The following is a 22,618-nucleotide window of genomic DNA, read 5'->3' on the forward strand; positions in this document are numbered from 1 at the left end:
AACCATCCAATGGAAAAAAGATAGCATTTTCAGCAAATGGTGCTGGTTCAACTGGAGGGCAACATGTAGAAGAATGCAGATCGATCCATGCTTATCACCCTGTACAAAGCTTAAGTCCAAGTGGATCAAGGACCTCCACATCAAACCAGACACACTCAAACTAATAGAAGAAAAACTAGGGAAGCATCTGGAACACATGGGCACTGGAAAAAATTTCCTGAACAAAACACCAATGGCTCATGCTCTAAGATCAAGAATCGACAAATGGGATCTCATAAAACTGCAAAGCTTCTGTAAGGCAAAGGACACTGTGGTTAGGACAAAACGGCAACCAACAGATTGGGAAAAGATCTTTACCAATCCTACAACAGATAGAGGCCTTATATCCAAAATATACAAAGAACTCAAGAAGTTAGACCACAGGGAAACAAATAACCCTATTAAAAAATGGGGTTCAGAGCTAAACAAAGAATTCACAGCTGAGGAATGCCGAATGGCTGAGAAACACCTAAAGAAATGTTCAACATCTTTAGTCATAAGGGAAATGCAAATCAAAACAACCCTGAGATTTCACCTCACACCAGTGCGATTGGCTAAGATCAAAAACTCAGGTGACAGCAGATGCTGGCGAGGATGTGGAGAAAGAGGAACACTCCTCCATTGTTGGTGGGATTGCAGACTGGTAAAACCATTCTGGAAATCAGTCTGGAGGTTCCTCAGAAAATTGGACATTGAACTGCCTGAGGATCCAGCTATACCTCTCTTGGGCATATACCCAAAAGATGCCCCAACATATAAAAAAGACACGTGCTCCACTATGTTCATTGCAGCCTTATTTATAATAGCCAGAAGCTGGAAAGAACCCAGATGCCCTTCAACAGAGGAATGGATACAGAAAATGTGGTATATCTACACAATGGAATATTACTCAGCTATCAAAAACAACGACTATATGAAATTCGTAGGCAAATGGTTGGAACTGGAAAATATCATCCTGAGTGAGCTAACCCAATCACAGAAAGACATACATGGTATGCACTCATTGATAAGTGGCTATTAGCCCAAATGCTTGAATTACCCTAGATGCCTAGAACAAATGAAACTCAAGACGGATGATCAAAATGTGAATGCTTCACTCCTTCTTTAAAAGGGGAACAAGAATACCCTTGGCAGGGAAGAGAGAGGCAAAGATTAAAACAGAGACTGAAGGAACACCCATTCAGAGTCTGCCCCACATGTGGCCCATACATATACAGCCACCCAATTAGACAAGATGGATGAAGTAAAGAAGTGCAGACCGACAGGAGCCGGATGTAGATCGCTCCTGAGAGACACAGCCAGAATACAGCAAATACAGAGGCGAATGCCAGCAGCAAACCACTGAACTGAGAATAGGACCCCCGTTGAAGGAATCAGAGAAAGAACTGGAAGAGCTTGAAGGGGCTCGAGACCCCATATGTACAACAATGCCTAGCAACCAGAGCTTCCAGGGACTAAGCCACTACCCAAAGACTATACATGGACTGACCCTGGACTCTGACCTCATAGGTAGCAATGAATATCCTAGTAAGAGCACCAGTGTAAGGGGAAGCCCTTGGTCCTGCTAAGACTGAACCCCCAGTGAACTAGACTGGTGGGGGGAGGGCGGCAATGGGGGGAGGGTTGGGAGGGGAACACCCATAAGGAAGGGGAGGGGGGAGGGGGATGTTTGCCCGGATACCGGGAAAGGGAATAACACTCGAAATGTATATAAGAAATACTCAAGTTAATTAAAAAAAAAAAAAAGAATAAGGAATGGGGAATGGAAGAAAAAAAAGAGGATGTGGACAGATGCGGAGGGAAGAGAAGAGAGGGGTGAAAAGGAGAGACACTGGGGTGCTAGAAGACACCAAGACAGAGCAAGTAAGCTCTGTTAACTGTTGTGTGCTGGGCTTCTCAGTCACTAGAAGGAAATTCCATGGGGACTCAGCACTCAAACCCACTCTGGTAAGGAAGAGTCACTGCTGCACATACAAAGCAAAACAGCATAGTAATGCTTCCAGCGCCTATACTATAGACCACAGGCACCTCACTGTTTGCTTAGCCTGCTTGGTTACTCAAAGTATTTGCGTTTTCCTATGAATTTTTGTTTGGTCCAAAGCAGGCCCAACGAGGGCAGGCACTGCTGCTGATGTCCTGAATGAGTCAGTGCTTATTCGCTGGCTGGATTTTTGACCCAGTAAACAGAAGAATTACTAGCAGACAAACAAAACTTAAATGCAGCACTGTCAGAAACCTTGTAAAGTGAGTTTCTGTTTGTCAGAAAAGCCATGGTTTCCCTCATCCTTTGCCCTTTCCCCCACCCCCAAACCCCAGCCAACTACCTCTAGCAACGGTGTCTAGTACCTGATTAACGCAAAGGAGCCTGTAACAGACCAAAGTTCCCACACTAGCTCCCGGGCTGTTCGGGCCCCCACCCCACTACCAGCTACTCGAATTGCCAGACTTCTCTGACTCTCAGGCACCACCCCACTGCTGTCTGATCCCCATAAAACTGGCAGGACTGTTTCTGTATGTATTGTTCTCTCCGGCCACCTGGCAACAGCCCTGCAGTTTGAGCTCCTCAGTATACCCTTCCTTCTACCCACAGAAAGTCTACGTCCCGTGGTTTCACTGGGCCCCCGCTTACAAATCTTAGGATTTAGATTTTATTATTACTTATAAGGGATTTCATTAGTCCTTGAATGGGAACTGCATTAATCTGTGGATTGCTTTTGCAGTACGGTGCTATTCTCTCAGTCTATGGACATGGGAGAATTTTCCATCTTCTACTGCTTTCTTCAATTGATTTCATAGTCGTTTTGCAATTTTCGCTACAGTGGTCTTTGTCCTCCTTGGGTAGGATTATTCCTACAGTTTTGGTTTGTTCTTTTTTGTTCTCTGAGTCTATTGTCAGTGAGAATACTTTCCTGACTGAGTTCACGACTATAAACACAGAGGAAACTTTTTGTGTGTTAGTTTGTATCCTGCTGGTATGTTCAATTTTTGTCATTTCTATGGGTCTTTTGGTAGTCTTCAGTCTTTCTAAGTATAGGAAATGAGAGAATGGCACACTTCTCTCTTCCATTTTGTGCCTGAGGCAACTGCCCTCACCTCATTCTATCCCTGGCTGTCTCAATGACAAAAGGATACAATCATTTGAACTCTAGTAATCTATCCCAAAAAAAAAAGAACAGAAGTAGAGGCAAACTTACAAGCACTTCTTACCACTGTTGTCTAAGGTAATATAAACTCTAAAACAAGGGGAACAGAAAAAAAGTTTACAAAAATCTTAAGAAAATTTCATAATAAAATGAAACTTACAATTTTATGAGGAACAACACATAAGCTTATCTGCAGATATTATAGCAGGAGGTATTACTGGGTATTTGGAAATCTGTTGCCTTTCCCAAAACCAAAACACTTTTTTCTGTTTTCCAAAAAATTTAGATGGAGTAAAAAGTACTTGTGCATGCATATGAGAACTGGAGAAGCCAGAAACGTTAAACTGCTTTCATTTATGATATAACCTCAGTCACAAATCAGACATGAAACTAGTGGGCACAGCTGGCTTAAAGTCATCTGCTACGGGCTGGAGAGATGGCTCAGCGGTTAAGAGCACTGACTGCTCTTCCAGAGGTCATGAGTTCAATTCCCAGCAACCACATGGTGGCTCACAACCATCTGTAATGAGATCTGGTGCCCTCTTCTGGCCTGAAGTCACATATGCAGGCAGAAGGCTATATATAAAAAAAAAAAAATGCTTAAAAAAAGTCATCTGCTACGTGAGTATGTTTCCTCTGAGGTTCTTACTGCAGCTCTGTCTTTGTCTGATGTGGTGTCTCCTACTGAGTGTAGGTGTGATCATCTTTGTATTTGTGACAGAAACAATGTACAGAAGTCACTTGGCTCCCAGGTTCAGAGGTTTCGGTGACAATACTACTTAATGCAGCAGTGCAGAGCAGATCATGCATGACAGCCCAGAAACAGAGCAAGCTACCTGGGCGGGCTGGCTGGCTCTCTTCCCCTTTTTATTTCACTCAGCCCTCCAGACCATCATGCTACATTCAGGGACATTTCTTGGGCCTAGGGATCCTTGTCTCTGGAAATGCTGCAAAGCACACCCAGAGGTGCTTTCCTAGTCTCCTGCTCACTACTAAATCAAGACGGTTGGCAATGAAGTTCAGACATCACAACACTTACACTTACATTTTACAACTATCATTGTTTTGATCTCAATTTAAAACTAGGGTGGATCTAAATCTAATGATCTATTTTCAATCTAAAATGTAAAAAAGTCTTACTTTTTCATGATATATCTCATGAATTTTCATACCTAGGCATTACTTAAGGGTGCCCCTACTGCATTCCAAGTTCTCTTAGGTTCTGGGCATGTAATAATTCATAAAACAAAGTCTACAACTAATGAAATCTTTACTATAATTAGGAAGACTGGCAAACTCATGTAATGTTTCTCTGGAACCTGGTTGACAATAAAGTGTTTTCTTTTTCTATATACAGGTAAACCAAAGGTTTTCCCCCTCAAGACTCTAAAAAAATATAAATACATCAAAAATCAAAAATAACCTTAAAGAATTTTATAGCTTTCAACGAAACAGTGATCATCCTATCTTCCCTCATTTTATGGAGGTGGAAAAATGGAGGCAGTAGGACTGCGTGAAACAGCACTTCTGTCTGTGGTGAAGAACAGAGCCAGGGCTTCTTACCTAGCGGTGCTCCTACCACACAGCCTGACACCAAGTCCGGCAATTCTGCACATGTGACAGCACTACTGAAATCTGAACTTAGAGCATTGAAAGACTAAGAAGGACTAGTCACCAGTTCATCAGTGTCTAAAAGGTATTACTATGTGGGAAACACTTTTAAAGGCAGAGAGATTCTAAGTCTCAAATCAATCACTTTATTTTCCTCTCTAAATACTAGAAAGGAAACTAACCTCAATTCCTAGTTACAGCTTACTAAAATAAAGTAGGTATTCTTGGCAAAATTAAATGTAATCATATAACCTTGGTCATGTGTGAAGCAGCGAGTTGAGAACTTTAATGACTCTATGTGAATAATCCATGAATATATGTACTTCACAAAACAAAAGTGAACTTACCTGCTAGAGCCCACTCTCCTGAGCCATGGGTGTGTCCACTATAATATAAAACATATGTATCATGTCTAGGTCCATCCACCGTCCGGAGTTCAAGGAAAGCTTTCAGTTTGGAATGTAGAGTATCAAAAGACAGTCCACTTGTGGAATAGTCACATCCATAGGTCTCAATCATATGATATGCAAAAAATCTTTGGATGGCATTGAGCATGCCAGTAGACCTCAAATTTAACTCCTGAACATGTTCTGGAGGAAGCAGTGTTGGCTGGCCATCAGGACTGCAAAAGGAGGAAAAAAGAAAATTCTGGCTTTTAAAAAATATTATTCTGGAATTGACTGGGACATATACATGTCTCCAGCCAGAACTTCATCTTGCATGGCCAATAAGTCTTATTGGCTACAAAATTCTAAGATGTAGTATTTCAGACCATCCCTTCATAAGGCATGAATGGAGATTTACATTGCAGTTTGATTATATGATCAAACTAACTTCTAAAGAAAGACAATTGTTTTTCACCTCCTCAAACAAAGAGCAGGAAATCATACTTAATTGTCCTGAGCAACTGTCTTTATAGAGCTATGTATTCCTTGTAAAGTATGTATATTGCAGAATAGAAGACAAGGAGGAGAGCCCTAATAGGATTCAGCCTTGAGGATGCTGAGATGTGAGACTTGTTGTTCCAGCTCCCTGCCTGATCCTACCTCAACTATATCAAAGCTGTTTCCTCTAGCGACTTGCTTCAGGGACATTTTCAGCTAGCTCAGGTAGTCCCGTTTTCAGACTGTTCCTGTCAGGGCTACATTTACACATGCATTTTCTCACCTTACAGAGACAGGACAACAAATGCCTTGCTATATATAGTCTTAACTCTAACATTTTTTTCTAATTTTCTTGGGTGCCCCCACAAAAGGAATTCTTTGCCACAAATCAGTAGGAAGCATTATAAGAAGACTGTTATCCCAGTCCCTTAAGTTAGGGTGGATGGTTTTGGTTATTTTATGAATTATAGATATATTGTCATTTTAAGGGATATTATAAATAATTATGGTTTCGGATAGGGATAAAACAAAATAGGGAGCTTAGACTCAGGGATTTCTCTCTTTCTTTCCTAGGTAAGGGAAAGGGAGTTGAAAAGAGAAGGGGGAATATGTAATTATTATACAAAATTAGACAAATATAGGTCTTAAGGCAAAAGCATTTTATAGCCATAATCTTACATTGGTACAAAATTTTGTATGATACAAAAAGGTTATATTTTGTTGTACTGGTACAGAATTTTGTATATTGACAAGGTTTAAGGGTTTCATTGGTATAAATCTTTGTATACTGAGACAAATTTAAGATTAATTCTGTTAACCATAATATATGTATGTTTCAACTCTTAGGTAGGCATTGTGCCTAAGCAACTCATTTAAAAGGACCAGGTTTAATCCCAGTCCTTTTAATAGCTGCTGTTACAAACTGTTCAGGATAATTTAGCAATGCAAATTACTAGCCAGTCAATCAAACTCAAGTCATGTTAAACTCTAGTTTGTATTATTACAGATATACATTCTGGGTTATACAGGTAATAGGAAGCTGGAGGCAAGCAATGTTTGCTTGTTCAGATGGTCTTCAAAACCCAGAGACTCCAGAATATGCCATTTACGATGTTTCTGACTAATGTAAGGCCTTTTGACATTGGGACATAGCCGTCCTGGCAACAGCCCCACTCAACCTAGAAACAGATGATGAGCGTCAAAAGGCCTCCATATGGAGTTGCTTCGATTGTGGCAAGCTAGCCACTGGGAAAGAAAATGCTCTAACTTTATCTGCAGATACACTCCTGGAAGTTGATTTCCAAGCTCTGCCAAAAGAGAGTAAGCAAGTCCTTCATAATTCCTGCTTCACAAAAGCTCTTTCGGATATTCTGGGTCAGAAGGCTGAAGATAGATATTCCAACGTTATAGAGAATACTGGAGATTATCCAAGTGGTCGCTGTCTCTTTAATTTTATTTTTTTTTTGGAAGCTATATCCTTGTGCTTCCTGCATACAAGTAGTATTTATTTTCTTCTGAGGCCTCTGATGGGGCTGAAGACAAAATAGTCATAGTCTTACTATAATCTTAAGGTGTTTAGGACTTAAAAAGATATTTTAGGTCTAAGATGGTAATTCTGTAGTGTAATACAGGTTAGGATAGAATTGATTTAGATACAGAACTCTGAATTCACCAGGACAGGACGATAATAGAATACTTTTTCCTGAGTTACTAAATATAAATAGACTGATTTTTTTAATGCAACTTTTACTAAATAATCGTAATAATAATTTCATAATTGTTCTTAAGGTATATTGTTTATTTTAAAAGAAAGAGTCTTTTTTTATTTAGACAAAACAAGAGAATTACTGAGGTCGGGTCTATTGCTATGTATTGTAATGCTAAATTCTATACCCTAAGGTCTAGGCCTACCAGAGACTTCTCAGGTTTATAAGCATTTGTTGTGCAAACCTTGTTCCTTAATTTAGAACTATTGGTTAAATGAAATTGGCTATAGCCAGTTACTGGGGGGTTTAGAGGTAAGGTAGGTGGCTTCAGAGTGACCTGCTTGAAGGAGGAGAGATTGGAAGAAAAGAAGTAGGAAAGGAGCCCTGAGCACATGGCCAGGAGAACAGCAAGGTGCACTGGTGGGGAGGTAGCCAGACCTGCAGTTAGAAGAGTAAATTAGGGTGACCCCAGTCATTGTCAAAGTAAAATGAAATAACCATAGTCTGAGTCTCATTTATTTGTAAGCTAGTCAGGGATAAGCTTAAATTGCTGGTAGTACAGGGCTAAAGAGATGGCTCAGTGGTTAAGAGCACTCACTGCTCTCCAAAAGGCCCTAAGTTCAATGGTCAGCACCCACATGGCAGCTCACAACAGTTTCATGATGTCTTCTGATGTTCAAATGTACATGCAAAGTAGCCACATACATAAAATACATACATTTTTAAAAAAGAATTATTCTAGTACATTCTCATCCATTATCTAGAATGACTATCCATCATCAACCATGCTAATAACTGGCAGGTTTCTCTTCTATAGCTCCTTTCATTTCAACAATTAAATTTAGAAAAATCAAAACAAAGTTTTGAAAACTTGTATTTCTTATCAGTAAAACAGTAAGGCTGGAACAATGTCTCATGAAATACATAGCACAATTCTTTGTCCGTATTTGTATTTTCTTACTGAATGACAGTTACTGAATAAGAATTTTTAAAATCAAGATTGTACTAACTGTTTCAAGACCAAAGAAAAGGACATTTTCTTCCTGAGAAAACTAAATTGACACATAAAACATAAAAAGCAATAGTGTGACTATATATTTAATTTCTGTAGTGAAAAACACAAGATCTTTGTAATGCATTTAAAATTTACTAACTCAAGATACAGTCTAAAGCAGAAGATGTTATCTATTTAAAAAGATAACTCTAAGACAGTTATTATAGCATAGGTCATTATAGTACTGAACACTAACTGAAGACGTGGGCCTGATCCTGAAGCAAATGAAACCCTGGGAAACATTGACCTCTGCCTGACAACTCACAGAAATAAAAAGCTTTTAATGCTGGGAAAGAAAATCAGCACCATTCTCTTTCCAAAACAAAATTTCAGAAATTTTGAAACCCTAAGTTTTACTTCATGAACCATCAATCCTATTCTAATAATGTGTCAGTGTTACTAAAATAAAAGCACATATTTCTGACATTTAATGGTAACCAAAAAATCAACTCACTTAAACTGAAATTATAATGGGGCAAAAATTATGTTGTATTATTCTTTCCACAAATTCTTTCACATATTTGCCATGTCTTACTTGATGAGACGTTTCCTAAAATTCTCCATTTCTCATGAGACCCCTCTACTTCTAGTAAGCCTTCAACACAGAACAATTACAGATTTATTTGGGGGTTCCTATGAAATATTTGAAACCAGATTTAAAAAAAAATGTTTCAAGATAACTCCCCAACCAAAGGAACTATAAGGAAAGTTTAGTCAGAATTCATTTATGAAAGAAACTATTTTTTTTTACTGTAAATATAGTTATCTGTTAAAGGATTTAAAGGTAGTAGTATTAGTAATTTCAAATTTCCCCTATATTTGAGGGAAAAAATTATAAGAATGAAGCTACAATAAAATTAAATTTTAATAAACTTAATTACCAATCTGTCATGTTAGTGCAGAATTTTTCATAGAACAGAATATTTCTAAATCCTAAATCTTGCCAGCTCTCTAGGAAGTTCCTCTAATAATAATACCATTATTATTTTAGATAAGGATACTGAGGTACAGAGGTATTACAATTTGTCCATGGGAGAGACAATTGGGACTGCAGGTTCTCAGTCCATTAGACATTCTATTGTGACCCTGGTTCACAGGAAGTGTCAGACACTCCGTTTAAGGAAGGACCTTTCCTTGAAAAATTCCTACAGTTTCTAAGGCCTAGTCAAAATACGAACTAAACATATATATCGAGATATTTATATTTAATCAAAATCACATTATCAGTTACAGACAAGCTTTCTACACAAGGATGACGTGCAAGGGCACTATATTCTACAGCAATAAAGTTGTGGTAAAACAATCTATCATAATCATTGAGAGAACGCCAATGTCAAGCCCCCCAGACCGCAGTACCTGCAGAAGTTGGTAGGGATCACAATAGCATATCCAACAGACGTTCCTCCTAAGCAGTTACCTAATTCATGGAAGAGCCCATGAGCCATGGACTCCAGTGGCAAAACAATAAGAAACATGCTCAAGAAGATTCCATTTGTGGGCTAAAAGAAATTAAAAACAAAAGGTTTATATAATTTGTGGATACTTATATATGTGTTTATTAACTCAGTTTTTATTTTCACAAAGTAAAAGAATACAACTGATAATCTAAAAATAATCTTAAGTAATTGCACACATCTGTAGACACACATGAACTACCACAACAGTGACCCTTAAACAGAACGCTAAGGTTTCTGGAAGTTGTAGCTAGACACAGCACATATTTTTTAAAAAATTGTTAAATAACCTTCCATCCAAACTGAAAACAAAAATAAACCAACTCTGATATGAAAGAGAAAAAGAAAAACCATTTCTCCCACATATGCATCATTTTTCCACATACCCATGACTATTACTTTATCAAGGAGGCTGCTGCACGGAGGACTCACTGTCCTATCGCATGAAAAGTTCAGAGCATACAGAAATATGAGAACAAAACCTTAAGGAAAGTCAAGGCCATAAGGCTTAAAAATTAATTTCATTTTTAAAAGGCCCAAACTCAATTTGTCTAAGTTGTAGCTCATAACAACAACAACAAATATTATGCATATTTAAATACCTTTAAAGCAGCAGGAAAACAGAAAAATTAAAATGACAAAATTAAATATTAAAAAGCTGGGTGGGGGGAGTAGCCATTTACTGTATTTTTTAATACTGGCCAATTCCAGATTCTTACATTGCTGGTGTATAAATAGATAGGCCTATATGCAGGAACAAATGTCAACACTAAAAAGTGGCTCATTGTCTCAAAAGGAGAAAACGTATTCATAATGAAAAACAGACACACTGACCAATATGGTTAGTTTATCAATTGTATAATATAGATTAGAGTAAATTATAATCATTCAGTGTAAAATAATCAATTCTGAACATTGAAAGTATGAAATGTATAAATGATTAAATCACTTCAAATAGCCTATTAGACTATTTCCCTACTTCATAATATATATAATATTCATAAATAATATATATTATATATGTACATATAGTCACACACATAGACATTGGAGAGAAGAACACTTGTTCTTACACAGGACTAAAGTTTGATTCCCAGCATCCACAAAATAGTTCGCAATGGGTTGTAACTCCAGCTTCATGGGATCTAATACCTTCCTCTGACCTGTGCAGGTACCAGATACATACACAGTACACAAACATGTATGCAAACAAAACACACATACAATTTTTTATAAATATTTTAATAACAAACATATATTTATATGTACATATATACGGGTCTATTTTTTACTAAAAAGGGCTAATATATAACATTTCTGGAAAGTCATTAATCTGTATATATTTACATTCCCATTTGTCAGCTTAATGTATCAAAACCCCTTTCAGTGTTAATATACTATGCTTTACATTATTGTTGTATAATTTATACATATTTCTTATGTAATATACATCACATAATTTCAAAAGACATTGTTCATATTAAAGTGCTCATGTTTGTTGAATTAAAAATAACTACACAGAAGATTTATCTCTTTAATATTTTTTTTTTTGGTTCTTTTTTCAGAGCTGGGGACCGAACCCAGGGCCTTGCGCTTCCTAGGCAAGCGCTCTACCACTGAGCTAAATCCCCAACCCCCTCTTTAATATTTTTAGCTTATAAATACCTGAATTCACGTGTGTGTACATGTGTGTGCAATTACATGCACCCATGTGTTCAAAGGCCAGAAGAGAAAGTCAGGTCCCTTGAAGCTGGAGGCATAGGTGTTTGAGAGACACTGTATTTGTTATGTTGGGATCAGAACTTTCCATTTTCATAGACCACTTTTTAATAGTAAAGCCATACCTCTCTAGGCCTCAACAAAATACAGAGGTCATTAGAAGCAAAATAATAAAAATCTAGAGAACTACTTTTTATGTAAATATCTAATTATTACATAGGTGACTTGATGTACAATCATCAAAGTCCCAATAGAAGCATTAGAAATCTATTCCGTGACTGAATGTTCTCAAGAGACAATACCACAAAAATATTTAAAACCACAACCTATATAAAAGTGAAAACTCAGTTGTGGAATTGATCTCAGGCAAATCTACTTGCTTATGCTTCCCTATAGCCAACCAAAGCAGTTAGATGCAGTAATTCTATGGTCTTCCAAGTGTGAAAGCACATGAAACTAAGCAATGACCCGCTACAGAGTCAAGCCTGGGAGGGGAGGCTTCCGAGATTCAACCAGGTACAACCGTCAAGATCCCTCATCTCTCAAGAGCATCTCTGCCTCGAAGGAGAACAGTACGGATAGCTACATCCAACAGTTTCAAGAATTCAGTCCACTTAGACATACACAGTACAGAGAATGGAGGTAGCGCACACGGCACTTTATAAATGGCAGGTCTTATTAAAATGGAGAAGATGGGCTAATAGTTTTTTCTCATTGATTGGTGGGTTGTTTGGAATTTTTGTTTGGTGAAACAGGGTCTCAGGCTGTAGTTTTAGCTTGACTGTAACTTGTTATAGAAAGAAGGTCCACCCACCTGTACCTTGATTAACAGCATGCACTATCACACAGGGTCCTCATTTAAAGGATGGAAAAATTAGGTGAAGAGGAAACAATAGTTATGCACAATGTAACAATACTTCCTCCCAATTATGGACCATATACACCAATTCTGTACTTGTAAACAAGTTATCTATTCGTGTCCCACAGATCATAATGGAACTGAAAACTTCCTCCTGTCTTGTAACGTAGTGTAAAGCATTGTTGTGTTGTATGTAAAGAAACCCGCACTGTTGGTCATATAATTACACACAGCACACAGTCAACAGTAAATGAGTGTTAGTGGTCCATGTTTTTATTACCTGTACTTCCTACATAGTAAAAGTTTACTGCATCATACTCAGGACTGTCCCTCTCTCACCTACAGTGGTAGACCACATTTACCAGCATCAGTCCCCACTTTGTGTTTGCTGACTGCATCAACAGGCCAGACAGGGTGACTGACATATAATTTAGATCTATGAAAGCATACACCATGATGTTCCCAATTCACTGCTTAGAAGTTATCTGTTGGGAACTGTATCCACTCATACTGTATGGAGAAAACACTATTCGGACCATTGCTGGGGAGGGGATTTAGTGGGAAAAGAACATCTACTCTTTTGAAATGGTTTCAACATGTTCCCTCAAAGCATACTCTGGAAACTGAATTCTCAATAGAGCAATCTTAGGAAATGAAGTCTAATTGGAAGTGTATGGATACAGAACTTAAAACAGACTTTTAAAAATGAATTAATGATTCTTATGTAAGGATTCAAAGCTGTGAAAGATGCTTCTAAACCCTTCCCTTTCACACACACCTCCCCAAGTTCTACTATTGAAATAGGGCTTCCCAGTATTAACACTGCAAAAGTAAATGTCATTTCTTTATAAATGTCCTACTGTGTGTCACTGTCACAGCAATGCATAAGATTCCATTTTACAATGTTCTAGAAAAAGTGAAAAAAATTTGGCATTAAACAAAAATAACATCCCCTTTATAACCTAGACTAAACTGAGGCAAATAAGTGAAACAAAAAAATGAAAGTACTGTGCACTTCTAATTCAGCAGCAAACTGGAGAGCTCCCTGTTGCCCATGCCAAGTGATGACAGAGCAGTCCTTCCAGTGTGCTACAAATGAAGTCATGCGACACTGACAGACTTCACCTTTGAATGTGAGGCATACACTAAGATTCCATCATATTCAGGACTGGTCATTCTCTCACCTACAGTGAAATTAACCGTATTATGGCTTTTCTAGTTGGTGTGAAAAGGGCTTCTACAAAAAGCTGTGTCAAATCCCCATGGAATCTTCAAATGAAGTAGTCAGCAAGGAAAAGAATATGAAAGCTTAAGTGAAATATTTCAGCAAGCATGTCTAAATATGTCTAACAATGGGGTGGGTTTCTAAGTGAGCTACAGTCTCCCTTACACCCTTCTATGAACTATCAGTTACCATAAAAGCAATACTAGCTATGCTATGTTACTGTGTCTTTCTAATTGACTTAAAGGAAAAGTGTAAGACACAAGCAAACGGCAGGAAGTGAACGTAAAACAAACTGTGAGAAACGGCAGCTGTAATGATGGTGCGTTTGAAAGTCAGAGATTATGAACTACAACAGTAGCTAATAGGAAATTCCAACGCTTTAATGAAAGTAACTTGGAATGAAACTTTTGCCTCATTCTGGTAATATCAGAGTGGAAAAACTAACAAAAAGCAAACCTACTTAAACAGAGTTTGTGACGATTTCTTAGTTACAATAAAAAAAAAAGTCATGAAAGAAAAATAACTGAGGAGTTGCTTATGCCATCTCAATTTTTATGTACCCTGACAGAAGCTGGCAAACTGATCTGCTGAAAAGTTTCTTTAACGTCTTGTATTTCCTTGTAGTATTAGGTCTGTGCCCACCCAATCAGGGGAAAACCTTTCCAGTATAAATCCTCTGAAAGATGAATTAATGAGACATAAGAAATCACACTTCAGTATTAATCTTACAGAAATGTGGTGTGTGTCTGTGTGTATGTGTGTGTGTGTGTGTGTCTGTGTGTATGTGTGTGTGTGTGTGTGTGTGTGTGTGTGTGTGTGAGAGAGAGAGAGAGAGAGAGAGAGAGAGAGAGAGAGAGAATGAATGAGAATATTTGGAACAATATTTAGAAACATTTAGTAAAAAACAGTTCAATATAAAAATCTGTTAAAACTCAATTTAATTTGTAATAGCCAACAATGTAATTGAATTAGCAATGTCACTCTCTCCAAAAATAGTTTTATATCAATGAAGACCTTAATTGTTTCCCTTTCACTATGTAATTTTCTGATTCAAAATCATTTGAAATAACTGGAAGTTGTATAGACCCAGTGGGTGTTTCCCAAATTATGTTTCATATGAATGTTACATTTGCTCTTCAGCAGAAGTTCAAGGAGAGCTCACATATAGAGGTGTGTGAGCTTTAGAGACAACGGTTTCATGGACAGATTTGTAGAAATGATGATCTTTCATCCGCCCCCCTTGGTGTAGTTACCTTTCACAGAATACTGGGCAGAGTAAAAGTTTGGAATCTTTCTATAATCAATTAAGTGAAAACTATGCTGAAAAGTCTATTTTTCTGTAAGGCACAATGCCAGCATCACAGACAACAGTGATCAAGTAGCAGCCAATTGGGAAATGTAAATCTATTCAGGGGGATTTACATTAGTTTTGAAGAGCTAAATTAACAAGCATTTAACAGGTGTATTGCTGAAGAGACCTGCCCACTTCATCCCTTGAGACTTTTAGCAAAGCATAATCCTAAACTCTTCCCCAAATCACTGAATCCCAGACTTCAGAACTTAAACATCACATGACTCAAATGCACAGATCCCGAGAACAAGGCTTGGTACACTCTTTCTATAGTTAATATTTTAAGCTTTGCAGGAGGTAATGGGTTTTTATTGAAAGTATTAAATTATGCCATCTATCATGATAAAATCAAGTAACAAGGAGTTCTAAAACCGACATCAGGTGATTCACAAATCCAGCTCTAAGGAATCTGACAGCCATCTGATCTCTGCAGCATGTACATCTAAACCTATACCTAACACAGACATACACACACACACACACACACACACACATTTCTTAAATGAGAAAATACATATTTTAATATCTCTCAATATTGACAGAATTAGATAGAAAATCATCAAGGATACTGATATAAGAACAACATCACTATCCAGCTTGACTTGGCTGATATTTATAGTATGCTCTGCCCAATAGCACTGTAGTCTTTTTTTTATATCATAAACAAGTCTTTGTTAAAAAGCTAAATCCATACAAATTGTATCATCCAATTAAAAGAAAAACCAAAAATCAACAAGATGGATGTAGGAAAATCCACAAATATTAGGATTTCCCACAATAAAAATAAAAATAACCCAGGGGTCAAAGAAGAAATTGGAAGGGATATTAGAAAATATGTTGAAAGTGTAATAATATACAAAATGATACAACTTGCACTAGGCACCTATAAATTAAAACCCAAATGAGATACCACTTAAGGGTCAACTTTAGGAAACACTACCACTGACAGCTACAACCTTGAGATTGACCGTCCTAACATTATCTTTGCTGAGAGATTCCATAGAAAGTTTGGGTGTACTCCCATTGATACATATATTGAAATCCACTGATACATGCAGAGCAGAAAAATCTACTGACCAAGAAAGTACTTGGTTAACAGAATTTCATGACCTGGAAAGAACCCTCATGAATGAGGCTGACTTGGCAAAGAATAAGTAGTTATGACTGGGAAAGTGGCCAACTCAGAAAGAGGAGGAAGAGGGGGAAGTTCTTGTTAGCGTTCTGACATCATCTAATTCTGAAAGTCCCTGGCTACTGCAAGCTGGCAGGAGGAAGCTGCCCTGGGGCAACCACTGGGTTGACTCCCACACAGGCTCCTAGAGGCACCCACACTGAATAGAAGCACCATGCCCCAGCAAGTCTCTATATCTCCCTTTAACACTCACGTCTATAATACACGCAGCAGCAACAAATTGGGGCAAAGCAAAGCAGTGCACCAAGAAGAGTTGCTCTTATATGCCCACATCCCAGCCTGAAGAACTCCAACTAGACAGTCTGTCACGATAGAAACAGTTTATGATTAAATTCTTTCCATCTTAGTCTCTTCCTCTCTTTACAAAATAATTGCTTTTAAGGGCAAACATCTCCTGAGATCTTCAGCACCTCTAGCTAGGATCTTATTTAGCACTGACATAAGAAACTAAACAAACGAAAACCCATGCGCTTACCTGCCAGGAGACGGCTCCCAAAATTGCTGTTGCAAGAAGACTAAAAAAAACTAACTGTTCTGAAATTAAGCAAAAATGCCGCATCCCTTTGGATGCCATGATTCTGTCAAGGCTGTTGTTATCTGCCCTGTGGTTGATATACACTTTATGGCAGTCATTTAATTTGGTGTGAAATCCCCAAAGAGTTAAAAGAAAAATAATATGGCAAATCATCCAGAAAATTCCAAAAATGGAAAAGCCTGGTATCACGAAATACCAGAGATGAGTGTCTCTAAGTTTAAATGCTGAAAGAGTGAAGAATGTAAGCTCGATCATTCCTGTGAAAACCACCGAAAGTCTCCTGCAAATTCTGCCACGGTACAGAAAGGGCTTCCACCTTTCGGTTACTGAGAGTCCACTAAAATAAATGTCAAGAAAAGGATCAGTTATCAGGCAAATAAAAAAACATGCGAAAGCAATTGGATTTTGGGGAGTTTCCAATGAGGAGAAAAATAGCAATACTGAAAAAATGATTAAGTTTGGAATAGCTAGAAAGGACTTCATTCTCAGGTCGATGATGAGCATGGCCAAAGCCATGACAAGCAAGATCACACTCAGAGATCTCTCCACCAACATGGTTGTGCTGGCGATGGCAAACCCAACAAGTTCCAGAAACTCTACTGTGGTTAGTAAAGTAGGCCGATGTCGGACATAACCAGAAAGTCTCTCCACCAACGCACACAGTATCCTCAATACTATAGACGTCAGAAGCAAGTATTTGGTTGTTTCTTCTTTCACGTCACTTTTAAAGGATGAATTATCAAGAAAACACAGGAGGCCAAGCAGAAATCCAAACCAGAGATTGGAGAGACTTAAACTTGCCGCTTCCATTGAAAAGTAATAGTAGAGAATGCTGGCGATCCCAAGGACAAAGAGGCCGAGAATAAAAATCACCAAAATTAAAGAATTTGCTGTTTTCTCCCATCTCACATAAAGGCCTAAACAAATGGCCACCAGTAAGTTGAACCTGGCTAGATAGCCGAGATAGCGCACGGAGGAATGCATGTTCACTTCTCTGTTGACTTCTTCCAGCCTCGTCATTGCTAGGTAGAGACAATGACTAAAGCAGTAACGCAGTGATTTACACATGTACTCTGGCGCTCGGGGGGCTTCCCACACGTCACAAAAACTAACTTTCTGTATTTCATTCAATGCATCCAATGTGTTGGTAACGCCTATTCCAACATTTTCTCAGAAGTTTTCTTTATAGTGACCTATAGAAAAAAAAAGATATTTCACAGTTAGTTGTATATAATATTTTGTACCATCTTCTTTATACTAAATAAATGAATCAGAGAAAACTATAGGTTCTTCTGAAATCCAGTTCAAAGACCAACTGTATATATCTTAATAATAATTTTTCTGGCTTATAAACTCTGCAAGTTACACAAAGGAAAATGCCCATGATTTCTGTTCATATTGATAAACTGAATCACAAAGTATCGGTAGTCTCTGTGTCAGTATTAATGCTGAACTTATCTAATCTATTCCTGTTTGAATATTCAGTTTGGCGTACATCATAAGCCCTTAGCTTTGACACTCTGAAATGTCACTCGACTTTTAAATGGAATGAAGACTTCATTATTACTTCTAATTGGAAAGCACTAGTACACGGAGCTGGTGGCCATTATTACTACTGTGATCCTCCACATCTTTTTATAAGACCATTTTAAAAAGGCTATAAAATTTCAGTCGTCACATTGTTTAGCTAATAAACTTAACTAGAAGTAAAATTTAACTCTATACGGTTATTCGGTCCCAAAAGTTGAGCCATAGTTCTTGTACTTTCACTCCTACCAAAATGAATTACTTGCATAATCACTTACTTTTCACATCTAAATACTATCTATTTAGTAAATCCCTTACTGAACGTCTTTCTAAAAACCCAAATACTGAAACACTTACCAGGTCAGAGTAAAGTTAAGAAGAACTTCAAAAAGTCACTAAAACAATTATTTTTCTAGGACCCAAATAATTAAGTCAACATAAGTGCTCTCATAACTTTGACTTAAAATACAATAATGGTTAAAAAATATATATACTGTGGGAGTCACTGAGATAGCTCACCTGTGAAGCCTGACTACAAATCCAACCACTGAGACTCATATGGTGCTATGCTGGAAAAAGAGGACCAACTCCTGCAAATTGTCCTCTGACCTCTCCAAGCATGTCACTGCACACGCACACATATTGAGAGTGCACACACACACAAAGAAGAACTGATCCACCCAGTAGGTAGTTCTTCAATGTTTTCCAGTATACCGTAAGAACAGATCTATCGCAATAGCTTATAACCTTACAATACTCAAAAACTCATATATTAACTCAGACAACAAATACTTTGTGGTCTAGGGCTACATGTTAGTACTAGGGTACTTCCTTAAGATGCACAAGGCATTAGATTTGAATCACATCAACAAATACACACACAGGAGATCAGTTTATTTAAACTTTTCCTAATACAGGTATCATAAAGACACTCAACAGAAACACGAGATAACTTAGAATTAACCCCTACTTAGCATTTGGCTGTGGAGGAATGTTTCTCAAACAACTGTAGGATTTCAAGCATATTTCAAGTGCTATTCCTATTTCTAATTTCAAAGGTTCCAAAAATTATTTTTATTTCTAAGTCTACTCATTAAGCATTTAAAGTAACTTTCCTCTATTACATTTCCATGTAAGCACCTCTTGCCATGTGGAATTAATGAAAATATCTAGTATTCTGTTGTTGTTCTTGTTGTTGTTGTTGTTTATAGTGGATTTTTTAAAATAAGTGTAACAAACTGATTAAAATCTGGACTACAAAAAAGTTTCATAAAATATTACTCCTATACCACACAAAGGGAGAGAGAAAATGAGAGATCTTTAAAATACTAACAGTAGAATATAGGCTCAGAATAAGTGCTACTAAAGGGAGAAAGAATTCCCACACTCTGCTAAAAGGTACTACTCCACACTCATCAAACAACCTTTCAGTGTGTCCTGGTCAACACTTTTTCCTGATCTGAGACTGTGCTAATCCCTTTCTCTCAACTCTCTTGACACCCACATTTCAGTGCATCTTAACCACATGACTGCTTCCTACAGGGTCATAGAAAAGAAGCTTCCTTAGGTTTCCAATAGCACAAATCCACCTCTCTCTGCATCTCTTCATTCCAGTCAAAAAGATCCATTCCCCTTTCCTGTATAAATCCTCCCGGTTCCAGAATCCCATTCTCTCTCCAAGCTCTCATATCTCTTTCACTCATTAGTACTTAAGCATTTGTGGGTCAGCTTTTAAAACTACAGAAGGGTAAAGAAACAACGACACAAAAAGTCTGTTCTCCCCATCTTGTCTTCCACGCTCAATTTTTTTCCCCTCTTGACAGCTAATGTTTAAGTTCTCATACACTCACTTCAAGACGCTGAAAGGTGTGATTCCCTCAGTGTAACTGCTCAGACAACTTCTGGAATGATCTGCAAGCTCCTGAATATGATTAGACTGATGAATACTATCACCTTCTGAAATTTCCCTTGGCTTCTAAAGTCTAAGAATCCATATTTTTTCAAGAAATCCATGATTCTCTTGAAAGTTATTCATTTTCAAATCATGCCTTAGACACTCAATCCCAACCCTAGGCTTTGAGCAATCTCAATTGCGTCCACATATTATGTAATTTTGAAAAAGACAATACAGCTGTGTTGTTGAAATAGTTTGCAGCCACGTTCTTAAAGGACTTAGTTTTCAAAGTTTTTTTTTAATCCATTCGAACCTTTAAAAACAGCCTCAACAAGAATTGAAAACAAATTTAAAAAGCATTGTGATTGTTTTTACTTGAGCTGCCTTCCCTAAAGATTTGATGGAAAACTCCAGAGGCAAATAAAAACAGATCACAACAGAGTCAATCAGCAAGTCATTGCTAAAGTCCATTAAAAAAAAAAAAAACTCAGGCTGTGGCTGTAACTCAGAAATCATGCTTAGTATTTGGTAGGCACTGGGTTTGACCCCAGTAGTACCCCAACCTTCAATCCTATCTACTTCTTTAACCTTCTTCCACATTTCTTCACCCGTGACTTAATCCTCACCAGTTCTTGGTTTTTCTTTTTTTTTAAGCATCTCTTTCACATTTTTTTTCTACTTTGTATCCCCAAAATCACCACCTAAATTTTGGTGACAATAACCTCATTCTTGAATGTCTTCCCCCCCCCTTTTTTTTTAATTTCCCCACCAACTTCTGCCATTCTTACATAAAGTGTGCTTTAAGAGCAAATTTTACCTTGCTATTCTCCACTATGCAAATTCTCTAATGGCTTTCCACCGCCATGGAATTACAGTCTAAACTCTTTCAGTGCCTTATAGGGCACTTCAAACTGGGCAGGAATAACTGCCCCAACTGTTACTGCTCTTCTTCTCACTTTTTATTCCAAGCACACTGACACTTCAATTATGAACTACATAAATGCCATGCCCTCTCTGGACACACTCCTTTTCCTCCCATCTGCCCTTTATCTGTCAAACTCTTCAGGTCTGGGCTTAAAAGTATTTTCTTAGGAGAATCGCCTCTTGACCATTCCCTCTGAAATGGAAAAGTAAAACTACTCTTTTTTCTTCACCATTTGTTTAACGTCTGCATTCTTCACTAGGTCACAAAATCTCGGGGGAGATCTGTCTTCCACAATGAGTGCTCAGTATCAAGTTAACATTCAATTTGTTAAGATTGGGGGATGGGGGAAGGACTAATAATAGAAACAACTACTTAAGAAATGCAGATAAAATAAACAGCTTTCTAATATGCCATAGCTAGTACTAGTAGTTAAGGGAGATTCCAGAAATTTTTGGTTTGTTTGTTCCTAGCTTTACTCCAACCTTTACTGAATTCACCAAATTTCTTCCAAAACAGAAAAGTGTCCTCCCCGTGTCCTAAGACAATGGACTTTAAAACATAGTGTATTGCTTTCATAATCTTTCAGAAATAGTCTATTTCTGTTCCAGCTAGGGGAAGTGTCAAAACCTTAAAGAACAACACTAAGCAGTCAAGAGTTGGAGAACTGCATTTGTTTCTCTGAGTTCCTGCTAGTAACTCTTTCAGGCCACCTCTTAACTATAAGAATGGCAACTCGGACTCTTTAAGTGCCTCCCGTTTGAACAGCTATAGTAACTTTTCTCCCGTTAGGCCTCTATCTAGGGAGAGATGGAGAAGTGGGGCTGGGACCTGGCTGTTCGCTACCCCTTAACCCTGGGACAAGGCGACACAACGAGACACCCGGGTCGGGGCAACGAGGGACACCGAGGAACGCCCTCCCTTCGCGGTCGCCGGTCCCAGGCTGGCATCTTGCCCACCGGGAGGCCGACGGGGCGGGGCCTGGTCCGGTCAGCCGGACCCTGGGCGGCGCCCCAGACCTCAGCCGCCCCGCGGCTCTCTGATGCCCCTTACCTGAATCAGTGGTCGCCACCGAGCCTCTCTCCGTCCGTTGCGAAGCTTACAAAACAAAAGGGCGCGAAGCCTCCAAGTCAGAACCTGGAGGTGGTGTGGGGACCTGAGCCTGAGGCCTCCCGCACTAGCACCACAGGGCCTCGATAGAAACTTTCTCTAATACGGACACTGCCGCCATATTTCCGCCACTGACTGCTGGCGCTACGGATCGCCGTCAGGGTCAACGCGCGATGCGCGCTTCCTTCCCTGGCCCGGCCTCCCAGTGGCTCTCCACGCCCAGCAGCGAGCCTAGAGGAGGCAAGTGCTACAAACGCTATGGGGAAAGCCAGCAGCCCCACCCTGGGCCTGGATTAACTCCTACCCATTATTAGCAGCAAGAGCAGGGAACCGGAAGACCACCACCGAAGATCAGGCCTCAAAAGCAGCAAGGTCACAGTTTAGGAATGGACT

General features: G+C 38.5%; 1 protein-coding gene across 1 annotated transcript in view; it reads right to left on the reverse strand.

Annotated features, from left to right (window-relative positions):
• The window catches only part of Tmem168 (transmembrane protein 168), a 28,141-nt gene extending 5,773 nt beyond the window's left edge, over positions 1–22,368 (reverse strand). The window contains exons 1-4 of the mRNA NM_001014054.1: positions 22,169–22,368; positions 16,713–17,965; positions 9,794–9,936; positions 5,141–5,415 (exon numbers count right to left, since the gene is read on the reverse strand). Coding sequence (NP_001014076.1) covers positions 5,141–5,415; positions 9,794–9,936; positions 16,713–17,840 — 1,546 coding nt within the window. The 5' untranslated portion in view covers positions 17,841–17,965; positions 22,169–22,368. The remainder of the gene's footprint in view (positions 1–5,140; positions 5,416–9,793; positions 9,937–16,712; positions 17,966–22,168) is intronic.
• Positions 22,369–22,618: the final 250 nt, after the last annotated feature.

This window comes from Rattus norvegicus, chromosome 4 (genome assembly GCF_036323735.1).
Source record: "Rattus norvegicus strain BN/NHsdMcwi chromosome 4, GRCr8, whole genome shotgun sequence".
NCBI lineage: Eukaryota > Metazoa > Chordata > Mammalia > Rodentia > Muridae > Rattus > Rattus norvegicus.